This window comes from Egretta garzetta, unplaced genomic scaffold, assembly GCF_000687185.1.
Source record: "Egretta garzetta isolate BGI_Z169 unplaced genomic scaffold, ASM68718v1 scaffold24, whole genome shotgun sequence".
NCBI classification, from domain to species: Eukaryota; Metazoa; Chordata; class Aves; order Pelecaniformes; family Ardeidae; genus Egretta; species Egretta garzetta.
In genome coordinates this window covers 307,477-319,560 of record NW_009259494.1, presented here as the reverse complement: position 1 = coordinate 319,560, position 12,084 = coordinate 307,477, and the positions used below count along the sequence as shown (strand labels likewise).

General features: G+C 53.2%; 1 protein-coding gene across 1 annotated transcript in view; it reads left to right on the top strand.

Moving 5' to 3' along the window:
* Window positions 1-12,084, top strand: part of RALY (RALY heterogeneous nuclear ribonucleoprotein) — a 19,377-nt gene that overhangs the window by 6,664 nt on the left and 629 nt on the right. Inside the window, exons 3-7 of the mRNA XM_009637367.1 lie at window positions 5,932-5,979; window positions 6,242-6,402; window positions 7,061-7,174; window positions 7,930-8,075; window positions 11,785-11,787. Coding sequence (XP_009635662.1) covers window positions 5,932-5,979; window positions 6,242-6,402; window positions 7,061-7,174; window positions 7,930-8,075; window positions 11,785-11,787 — 472 coding nt within the window. The remainder of the gene's footprint in view (window positions 1-5,931; window positions 5,980-6,241; window positions 6,403-7,060; window positions 7,175-7,929; window positions 8,076-11,784; window positions 11,788-12,084) is intronic.

The following is a 12,084-nucleotide window of genomic DNA, read 5'->3' as shown; positions in this document are numbered from 1 at the left end:
AGACACTGGAGAAAAGGGCAAGCAAAGAATGATGGGGAAAGGGAGAAAGTGGGAAGCCGTTGGGCATCCCACAGATGGAGGTGGACCAAGGAGGCGGCCGGGGGAATCCCCAAGGGAGCCTGTGCTGCAGAGCAGTGACCAAAAGGTCAAGAGAACAGGAGGGACGAGTGGGACATGGAGTGGGTCTGTGGGAGACATAAGGCGTTACAGATGTCAGAGCGAGCCTTCACTGGTGCCAGCTCTAGAGACTTTATCCAGATTTTCACAAGAAGTGAAAACTTTCATTCACAGAGTCCAGAGTCATGGGAGTGTGGGACAAACTCATTAAGTTCTTGCTCCTGAGGTTGCAGAAGGGCAAACTTGAAAAGGAGAGTATCCTGCAGGTTTCAGGAGCCCCAGACCAAATAACAAGGTCCCAGAATGTGTTTTATTTATAAATTTTCATTGTTTTTATGACAGTCTCAGGGTATGGAGACTGGGGTTCTGAGTCAGGATTTAGAAGGTGTGATGTTGGGAAGACTAAAATCAGTATCAGGGTTATAAGTGGGTGTAATGAGAAAGGAAATCATGAGAGAACTGTAGATTTTTCTACAAAAAGAAAACAAAGTGAGAGGGATGAAGAGAAATGAAAAAAACTGTGATTCAAGACTCAGCCACGCAGTCCAACACGGATGTGCTACGGAATGGCAAACCTGGGTGCTGGCAATGCTCTGCTGGCATAGGCAAAGCCCCCAGAGCTTCAGCAGTCCCCCCAGCACCCCCAGGGTGTCTGTCGAGGTCTCCCCCAAGCCTCTCAGCTGAGCTCTTCCTCTGCCGCTTTCACCAGGCAAGTTTTTCCTCCCACCTCAGGCCAGCTTGGCCCCTCACCAGAGCCTGGCCCCCTCGATGGGGGTGCCAGTCGAGGGGCAGTGGGCTCTGTGCATTGCCCGCGCCGATGTATGGAAATAGAGATGACACAATTCTTCTGGTTTAGCTGCACATGTACTACCTGGGTGGTGCTGGTAGCTGGAATGCAAAGCGATTCATTCCATACATCTTGCAGTAAAGAGCCTTTCATTTACCCTTCATCCATGCCTTGACCGCTGATCCATTTCTGCTGAAATGACCAATATTTCATACATCAAGGCTGTCATGTAGATGGAGAGGGAGCGAATGAGAGATGTTTGCTTCCTCCCACAACTACAGATATGCTAAAATATGGGCCAGAGAACTACACTGCTCTGAGCTTCAGCAGTATTTCATCCCAGATTGGTGACAGATTTAAACTTTGCCATCTGGACTAGCAGAACTTACAATATCCCACAGAAGGCAGGGAAGGCAGGCTCACAGCGAGCTGTGGTTAGAGCTTCCCTAACCATTTTTCTAAATGTTAGACTTCAAAAAATCACAGCATTGTAATTTATAGAAATGCGTTAAACATATCAGATTATTTTTTCAAAGATTGGGTTTTTACTTTGCCTCACTCCAAGTCTGTGTGAGAGGGTCAAGGGGAAGGGAAAGGAAGCCTCATTTTGGATGTAGAAGAAGCAATGATCTGGACAGTCTTCCTTGATCCGCTAGCCCAAGGGGGTATCTGGGCGTTTAATAGAAATCCTTGGGGACATAGCCTCTCATCTACCTCTAGTAGGTAAAACATACACCCAGGTTCATGCCATGGAAAATTCTTTCGGGTCTCTCCACAAGAGCGACCTTCTGTTCATGTAAAACCTTACTGTCATCGCTGCTCTACCCCGATCTCTCTGGATCTTCAGGGCCTCCCTTCCTCTGCCGCTGGCATTTGCCAGAGCATCCCTTTGCACGTGGCAAGTCCCCTGGGTGCTCCTGCTCCTGCACCGCAGCCGCCGCTGCTGAACGCAGACGTGCCTGGAGATCCTGCGAATGAGTTCATGAGGGTGGCTGGAAAATGAGGTTGCATTTTGACCGTGCCCCCCAGGTATTCACATCCTGAGTCTCAACACCTTTTGCCTTCTGGCAATGCTTTTTTTTGCCTGCATAGCGAATGTCCAGACAGGATTTCCCAGGGTAGTTTGGGCCGCGGTCGGGTCGGTGCTGGTGGTCCTGCTGTGCTGTAAGCTTGTTGCCGTGGGCTGGGAAGGGAAGGTGGCTCTGCCCCAGGGCAGTGGGGTCTGCCAGTGCTGCACTTGACCTTTGGAGGCACAAATCTCTGCCCTTCCCTGTACTGCTGATGCTAATGTCGCTCTGTAGTCAAAAGGACAGTGAGGACAACCTCAGCAAGAGCTGCTGGAGCAACCGAGTGTCTGGCAGCTCAGCAGCCCAAGGAACTGTCTCTGAAATGGTGATAGACGCAAACTACCGCTGACTTATTTTCACCGTCTACAGATGCAAGTGGACGATGTCCTTCCAGCTCAGCTGGCATTTGCACCCCTTGTTACACCCGTTACGATCCCTGCAGAAAACTGGTGTCAACCCATCTCCAAACAGATCCACTCCTCCTCCCACACCTCAGCAGCGGTGCTGGGAGCAGTGACAGCCCAGCAAGCCCTGGTGCCAAATCCACATGGACAGGGCTGCGGAACAGCCACAGGGCAGGGGAGGAGGCGAGCAGTGGTACCCAGACCCAGCGCTGGCAGTAGAGATGTGCGCCTTGTCCCAGCCTACAGCAGCCCCTCTGCAGCCCCAGCACCTTGGAAGTGCCAGGCTCCCTTCCCATGTTTCTCTCCCGACTTCCCACTACCTTGGCTATTTGCAGGAGGAAGGAATCTTGCACCAGATGCACAAGATCTTAAAAGCTCACTACTTGATCAATGCCAGATTTTCCGAGCAGCTTTCCAGCAGCTATTATTTCTACTGCAGTGATAATTAAGGTTGTGCAACCATTAGTAGAAGGATGCGAGCTGAGCACGGCGTGTCACTTGTGATTACCAGCACGGGGCCGTCAGCCCATAATTAGAAGCACAGCTGCTCAAACATACATTTGCTGTTCAGGTACATGCTTGGAAATGGCACCACAAATGCAGTGGAAAGGCAGCGCATACAACCAGTTGCCCTTCGGTTGTGAATACTTGGATTTTGAATCTCTGTGCGCCGTTAATAAATGTTATTTAATTACTAAAGAAAAACAAAGCAGAAGAAACGCAGCAAGCACTGTGTTACCTGGCGCAGCCTTACAGCCTTCTGCTGCCTCTCATTCTGACTGTCCCTGCTTCCCTTGCAAAGAGCACAGTGTCACCAACTGATTGAAAAACAGCAAAAAAATTATTCCTGTACACAAAGGAAGCCCTGACAGGTCACTGAGGAATGATCCATCAGTCTCGGGAAGGTTTTTCCTACATGCAGGGAAATTTTCAGGCACACAGTGTCCAGATAAATGACCCACGCTGAGGCGCTCGCTTTTTACTGGCTTTTCTTTCTGCATTCATGTTGGAAGAGCTGCCTTTTGCACAACGCCTGGCTTCCGAGGGTGCTGGTAAAGGCACCCAGCCACTGCCTCCCTGTAAAGCATGACCTGACCAGCACATTGCAGCAGGCACAGTGTTCCGAAAGCCCTTTCTTCCAGCCTGCTGCCTTCCTTGCGGGTCGTCGCGTGGTTAGCAGGTGTTGCAAGCCCTACTGCTAGGGGCTGAGATTTTTTTCATTTGCCGTCCCACACCACACTGAGTCTATGGGTGGATTTGTCTCACGTGAGTTCAGCCCTCGATGCTGTTGTGGCTTTTATGTGGGCTGGTTCTCTGGTCTCCCTTTATGCTTACTGGATAAAAAAAACCCAGTTCTTTACCTGACCATATTTTAGATGTCTGCCTTTGGATGTGATGGACCATGACCTGGAACTGCATCTTTCCCCCCAGCTTGGATTTATCTCTTTACATTCCCAGTGTCGAAGCCAGGTGAGATTAATCACACTGGTCTTGGGAAGTCAGGACCAGCTCCCCAGGATGATTACGCACCTAATTCCTTTTGAAGTGGGTGGAAGTGTCTCCAGTCCCCCGAGGATTCGGGGCCAGGGCCAGGGTATCCCCGCACTCCCCCTTGCTTTTCACCCACAGATGCTTTTGGACCCACCACCCTGCAGACAAGGCATGTTGCAAGCCACATCCCCTGCCTCTGTAGACAAGCTGCAAAACCAGGTCAGATTTCCGGATTTCCACCAGAAAAATGCAAGGCTGCCCAGCTTTGCTCACACATTCCCTACTGCAAATCGCAGAATAACATTTATGGTCTGTATCAGCCACCTCATACACCACTGATGGTTTGGCTGGCCTTGAAAAAGGCTTAGGACTTCTGAGGCCACGTCCAGCTTTTCCCCCACCAGTGCCCCCAGGTCCCTCTGGGCAGGGCTGCTCTCAATGCCTTCATCCCCAAGTCCTCACCTCTCCAACTTGTCCAGGTCACTCTCAATGCCATCCCATCCTTCAGGTGTGTCAACTGCACCACCCAGCTTGGTGTCATCTGCAAACTTGCTGAGGGTGTGCTCAATCTCACTATCTATGCCATTGATGAAGATACTAAACAGCACTGGTCCCAGTACAGACCCCTGAGGGACACCACCATGAAAGAAACCCATTTAAGAAACTGGCCAGTTACTGAAACTGAAACACTGGGTGGGAAGCCCAGTGCCAGCATAGGTGGGAGAGTAATCCTGGGTCAAGCATGGAATTCCTGGTCCAAACCACGCTTCCCACGGGCCTTCCTGGCCAGCCACACATTCTTCTTGTCACTTCTTGCCTAAGATGCAGAACACCAAATTGTCTACTCTCAGCTACATACGCTTGTCTTTCCCTCTCCCCACATCCTGGGTTCTCCTGGCTGAGTCCTTCCCTCTCCCCATCGCTCCCTCTTCCCATTAGATTTTCTGGGTTTCGGTAAGCCACTTCAAACAGTTGCGCAGTGCAGGACCAGCTCTTTGCTTTCAAGGGCTGGAATACCCATTCTCTTCGTTCAGCGCAGCGAAGGGGGAACGTCAGCCTAACTTCATATTTCACCAGCATCAGTTCAGCCAGCATCAGGCAAGGGCGGCAGGGGCAGCGCGGGGCCGGGGGCCGCTGCTGCGAATGTTCAGCGGCGTCGCTCCTCCCTGCTGCGGAGAGCGGGCAGCAGGCAGTGCCGGTGCGGGTCCCGTCTCTGAAGAGCTGTGATTGCCAGCTGTAACCACCGGTGTTGCCTTGCCTCCTGAAGAACCAGGTGCAGCAAGAGAGAAAGCACGTTGCTGGGTCTCTGGGGAGTGAGAAAGGCATTGCCCCAGCTTTGGGTTAAAATGCAATTCAAGCTTAAGAAAACGGGATGCGGGCAATATCTCACTGGGAGGAGAGAGGTTTAAACATCTTTGATAGCAAAGATGTTTAATTAATAAATGTCCCCTTCTTCCTGACTTCTCCCCCAACAATTATATATGGTATGAAAAAAAAAAAGTACGAGGGTGGCGGCAGGGCAGGGCCCCCCAGACACAGGCACAGCTCCACTGTGCAAAAGGCAGGATGGAGGGGTATCAGCAGTGCCATGAGCACACTCCAGCCCACACGTTACAGACACAACCCATTCGCCATACTGTGAACTTCCCCGTGCGGCTGCCCCGGGATGTGGGGCCGGTCCCAGCACCTCAGCCATCGCTGCAGATGTGGACCAGCCCCACAGGGTGTTGGCAGATATTTGTCCCCACCTCCATTTGGAGGTTTTAATCTACCTTCGCATCTTGGTGCTCTACCTTGAGATAAGCAGGGTCACGCTCTGCTGCCAACATCACCCTCTCCAGTGCGTTCAGCCCCCCAAATCTTTCTCCCAAGCTCAGCCCACGTCCCTGCAGACCCTCGCAGCCGGGAGGACAAGCGCGCACGTCCTGCCAGGTGGAGGGGCAGGGGCTCCCCTATGGAAGGGGAACAGATAAAGGACCTGGGAGGCTCAGCAGAGGATGAGGGAACAACAATAATAAATTGTGAGCACTAATTAACCAGTGCCATCCTGTCTTTGTCTCTGCAGCGGCTACGACTTTGACTACGACTATTACAGGGACGACTTCTACGATAGGTGAGCGGGGGAGGCATCAGCCTAAGGGGCTTTCCGTGGGGCAAGGGCTTCCCTGCCACGTGGCTCCTGCTGGGGGCAAGGTGGGATGCAGGGTGGTCCAGCCCAGCCCAGCACAGTGGGGTCCAGTAGCCAGGCCATGCCCCAGCTCACTGGCAGCACTGCTTGGGTTCTGGTTGTGGCACCCGATGGCCATCGCGGCAGGGCTGGGTGGGGGTGCTGCAGGGCTGCCTCAGCCCCCCCATCCTCTCCCTCCTTGCTCCAGGCTCTTTGAGTACCGGGGCCGAGTCTCTCCGGTGCCCAGGGTGGTTCCTGTGAAGCGGCCACGGGTCACCATCCCCCTCGTCCGGCGCGTGAAGGCGACGCTCCCCGTCAAGCTCTTCGCCAGATCGGCTGCCATCGCCAACAGCTCGGCCAAGCTGAAGCGTGAGTATGCACGCAGGATGGCGTGGAGCCTGGTGTGCCCATGGACCCCCTGTCCCTGAGCATTCACCCACAGGGCCAGATGCTCCCCGGGAAAACCTTACACAAATCGAAACATCTGGAAACAACGGCCCAAGTGGGCCGCAGACTGTGAATGCAGCAGGGGATGGTGCGCATACAACCTGAGCACGCCAGAGCCTGGTGCCAGCCTCCACAGTGTGCCTGGACAGCAGACACAAGGGCTTTTTGGGCGTATACGACCAGCTGCAGCCTCCCCAGCTTCCCCTGCCAGTGCCAGAGCAGGCGGGAGGGTGGCGAGGGCCGGCAGTGGAGGAGGGCACGTTGCTGCTCCATGCGAAGCCCCCGGCTCCTCGCCTGCCCACCAAGCCCCTGCCAGCCCTGCTGGATTCCCTGCACGCCACTCGCCGTGGCTCCTCCCAGCACAGACAAGCTCAGATACACCGTGCAGCGAGGTGTGAGCACCACTGCACGCTGACCCCAGGGATGCGAGGAGTGTGTTTCTAGCATGGGGTTTCCAGTTGAGTTTTTTAACCTGCTCAGGGAGGCGACTTGGGCCTGGCAAGAGGGTGAGGTGGGTACCTCGGCTGCTCTGTGGGCCACTAAATGCCTGTTTTTCCTTCCTTCCTTCCTTCCTCCCAAGTGAAGTGCAGTGAACTGCAAACAATCAAAACAGAGCTGACACAGATCAAATCCAACATTGATGCTCTCCTGGGCCGGCTGGAGCAGATTGCTGAAGAGCAGAAGATGTCGGCAGGTCAGTCGGGTGCAGGCTCTGAGATCAGGCACAAAGTGCAGGGAATTGCCCGGCAGAGCTGGGCTTCAAACCATCGCGGCTTAGAGCATCCTCTGGGCTCTGACGGGGAAGTGTCGACTCCCAGGTTCCACAGCAGACTCACAAGTTAAAATTACATCCCAGAGCTCCCCAAATTACAGAATTGGGTTTTAAAATAATGAGATTTTTATTTTCCTTTTCTCATACAGTTTGTATTTTTTTAGTTTGCTTTTTTGTTCTATTATTCTATTCCATTCTATTCTATTCTCAGGGGAGGTTTAGGTTGGACATGGGGAAAAATTTTTTCAGTGAAAGGGTTGCTAAGCATTGGAATGGGCTGCCCAGGGAAGGGGTCGAGTGCCCATCCCTGGGGGTATTTAAAAGCCAGGCAGACGAGGTGCTTAGGGCCAGGGTTTAGTGGTGGGATGGCAGGGTTAGGGGAACAGTTGGGCTGGGTGAGCTTAGAGGGCTTTTCCAACCCAAATGATTCTATGATTCTCTCTGCCTCCCACACGCACGCTGGAGGGATGCAGAACGATGCCCTGCTCTGTCCTCTCCAGGGCTGCTTTCAGGCAGCTTCCTCAAAATCAGCAAAACTTCCCATTGCAGAAAAGAAAACCTAGATCCATTCTTTACCTACCAACTGAATTTGGGAGCCCACTGCTCTAGCGTCACCAGGCTCCAGCCATTGCCTCCCCCAGCCCCTGACCCTGGTGGCTTGGCTCTCGCTCTTGCAGAGGTACGGAAGAAGGTGGACGGCAGCAAAAGTGAAATCTCGCAGGAAGACACAGCATCGGAGGCGGAGGTCAACACAGAGGAGCCGCTGAACGGGGACGAGGGTGAGGAAGAGGGTCTCGCACGGGATGAGTGTGAAGATGAACTGGTAAGAGAGTTTGGGTAATACATCACTCCAGCCAAAGGAGTCCAGTAATGGACCACAGTCTTACTGGAATTTATGAAATCCCCAGAAAAATAGTTTTTCCTTCCTCAAAAGAACTTGTTGCATTTAAATCCCGTGGTTGTTCACAGCTTCTTCTTTCAAACTGTTCTGCTGCTTGCAAAAGCATTGGCCTAGCAAATGCATGTGGAGATGCTGGACAAACATGGTTAGCTCTTGAAATTCAGACCACATTCATCCCTGATTTCACAACTATTAATTAATGGCTAAAGCAAGTTGCTCTGCTCCCGAGTAAATCTCAGGTGGATTGAAACGTATGGCAAAGACAGGCCGTGTTGTATTAACTGCGCTGCCCCAAAAACATGCATTTGCAGTGCCCCTTGGTCTGGGCGGACACTGAATGACATAAACCCAGTGGTAAGGTCTGGGCAAGGCACGACCGTGGTGCTGTGCATCGGTCGCAAGGGCAGCACTCGAGCGTGGCTGGCCTGATGCTGTGCACACATCAGCCCCAGTGGTGTGGGTCCTGCCCCAAAGGATGCTCGCAGTGAACCCAGTGAGCAGGCTTCGTGCCTAAAAAGCATCTGGATGGGAGCCCTGTTCTTGGGTACTCTGGTGGCAAGGGTAATACAGGGCATGGTGTTACCACTGGCAGCACTGGCATTTATCCCAAATTAAGACTCCTCTGAGAACAGGATCAGCTCCAGACCCAGGCAAAGGGCAGCAGGGTGCTGGGGTGGAAAGGGTTATCAAGCACTGGAAGGGGCTGCCCAGGGAAGGGGTCAAGTCCCCACCCCTGAGGGTATTTAAAAGCCGGGCAAATGAGGTGCTTAGGGACAGGGTTTAGTGGTGGGATGGCAGGGTTAGGGGAACGGTTGAGCTTGATGATCTTAAAGGGCTTTTCCAGCCAAATGATTCCATGGTTCTGTGACAGCCCTGCTTGCTGCCTCTTCCCTAGGACTGCAGCCCTGGGAAGCTGGGCCGGCTGGCATGGCTCCACCGCGGGGGCTTGGGGCACATCAGGGCAGCCTCCGAGCCCCAGCACTGGTGGCAGCAGATGGGAGGATGAAGTTCAGCATCCCTTTCTTCTTCTTCACCACCCCACCCCCCGTCGCTGGGGTGGCTGCACCACAGCACAGACGCACGGCACTTTTCCTATGGCCAAAAAGCTCCACTAACTCAAAACCCTTTCCAGCTTGTCTGTACTCTCCTATTCTGCCCCACCTTAGCCATGACGGATGAGGAATCTGAACAGGGTGTTCCACCTGTTTCAGTTTCTGGGGCCTCATAGCTGAAGTCCGTGACTCCTGCTAAATCTAAGGAGAGATGATTAAGGGGAGGCATCATAACAGATGCTACAAAGAAGAAAGGCAAAAGCTGGCTTCCATCTCTGTGTCAATTAAGATAAGGAAGGCCAGTTTTGACTGACATAGAGGGAAACAGATGGTAGAAATTAGAGGGGAAACTTGCTGATGCTAATGATGATAAAGCAGCACACAGCCTGTCAACAAAAAAAATGTGGACTTTTCTGCTATTGGTGGGATAAGAAAATAGAGCGTATGGACATCTGCGGGCAATGATTGAAGAAGAGCTGGTCTCCATTAAGAGTGGATGAACAAGGTGACTATTTCAGCTCCCTTCCATCTCCATTTTCTGTAACACAAAGTCCAGTTAGTTCAAACAGGAGGAGTGCATCCATCAGAAGTGGGAAGGACTCAGTTTATACCAGGTGGGGACCAGATCTGCAGTGCCTAGCACAAAGGCTTCCCTGCCATGAACGGTGACAAGTGGGGAAGATCCAGCTAGGCTTGGGTCTAGGTCCCACCTGTGCCCTGTAGACAACTGTAGGCTGTCTCTTGGGGACCGGCAGGCCTGAGCATCCCTGTTTGTAGGGGACCAGACTGAACCAGAGCTCACGTGAAAATACTACGGCTGAGCAGTGCAGGGCCTCGCAGTGGTGTTGGCCCCAGATAGGGGGGGGGAGCGTTTTAGTCCCCAGGGGAGTCAAGCACACAATTACCATTGAAAGGCAACGGGAGCTGGGCAGCCTCACTTCCAGTGCAGACTCGACTGCCCTGGGTTTGTGTGCAAATCTCTGCTTGGCCTTGGTGAAGTTTCCAACATCACCTAGGGAAATCAAGTCCGACATACACGCTGCAGCCCACAGAAGGACGAAGGGACCCCCCTCCCAGCATGGGTTTGTGCCTTTTTCAGAGAGGGTGGGCAGGAAAGGAGCTCTGCAGAGGAAGGATAACGAAGGATAACGCAGGTAGCGCTTCGTTCCCACAGGCTCTGCCGCTAGGCTCAGGTACCTGGGAGGCCAGAAGACAGACCGGACCAGTGAAAACCAAGAAGAAAAAAAAAAAAAGCAGCACTGAGAACCTCGGCCTTTTCCATGTGCTTTGTCACTGGGTCTCTTGGTCCCCTCTCCCGCTGACCCATGCTTACGCTGTCCTTGGCCCTCCTTTTGCTGCTGATGCACCTCCAGGTGCTCTTTCAGCTCCGTCACTGTGCACTGAAGGGATGGCTGTGTATTTCTCCTGGGTGGCTCAGCTCTGCTTTCCGACTTCCAGGTTCTACCTTTTCCTGTAGGAAAAAGCTCGGCTGGGAGCTTGTTGTTCAGCCACGCTGGCCTCCTGCCATGCCTGCCCAACTGTCCTCAGAACGGGCCGTTCTTGTGCTTCAAGGCGGATGTCCTTGAAGGTGACCCAGATGCCCTGGCCTCCTTGGCCTCTGGAGCAGGCTCCCATGGGATTTTGCGAAGCAGATCCCTGAACAGCCCAGAATCTGTTCTCATAAGTTCAGGGAATTGATCGTGCTCTTCAGCTTGGTCGCTTGTCTCAGAATACTCAGCTTCACAATCTCATGGTCACTGAAGCCAAGACTTCTCTCCATCTTCACGTCTTTGACTCTTCTTCCTTGGTCATCAGAAACAGTCCAGAAGAACATCTCCCCTGGTCAGCACGTCAGTCAGCTCTGTCAAGAAGTTGCTCTTGACGCTCTCCAGAAATCCCCTGGGTTGCTTGCCCCCAGCCCTGCTGCCCTCCAGCCAGCTACCAGGGTGGTTGAAGTCCCCCAGGAGTGCAAGGGCCTGTGATCGGGAGGCTTTCTCCAGCCATCCAGGGGAGACTTCGCATCGGGTGCTCTGCAGCAGACACCTGCCGTGATGTCGCCCGTGTCACTCTGTCTCTTCATCCTCACCCATAAGCTCTCAGCTGGCCCATCACTCACCCGTTCCAAGGCAAATCCCCATGCACCTGGGCTGTTCCTTCGCCCACAGCACATGCCACCTCACCAGGCTTTCCTGAACATCCTGTTCCCAGGGCGCTGCCGGCTCTGTAATTGCTGGGAAGGAGCCTTTGCTCTGTTGCCAGCAGTCACAAGCCTCCGGACTTCCCTCTCTTGGGAGCCTCCAGTCACAGCTCCTCTGAGCACAGTCTCCAGCTGTCCCTTCTTCACACATTGCAGCCCTGAGGCTTTTTCCCTGGAGGGTCTTTGCAAAGACCCTGTTGGTCTCCCTGATCATAAAAACCTAATTCTCTCCCCTAATGCCCTGTAAACCAGCCTGCTGCTACCAAGGTCGGGGCTGGGCTCCCTTGCCTTTCTTTTCAAATTACCTTGCATCCCTTGCAAACATCTCCTGGATCCACTTCCATCTCTCAAAATACTCACCACAAAATTTGGCCTCATGCAGGAGGTAGAATAGGACTGCTGAGCACCGAAGTCTTTTAATGATACTGCATTGCAGGACAGCTCCCAGGAGGGGACTCCCACATGCCGTGCTTTCAGCCCCACAGTTGGGTGGGGAGAGGTTCAGCACACTGGTGGTGTTATTGCGCCCTTTGGAGCGATGATGACTGTGAGCGTTATCGTTCTGGATGATGAGTTCTGCTGCAAACTGGGACCAGTTTCTGTGTTCAGCAGCGTTACATCACAGCGTGCACCATTTGCCATTGCGGACTGAGTGCCCCTTGGCATCGTTGGGCAGTTCCAG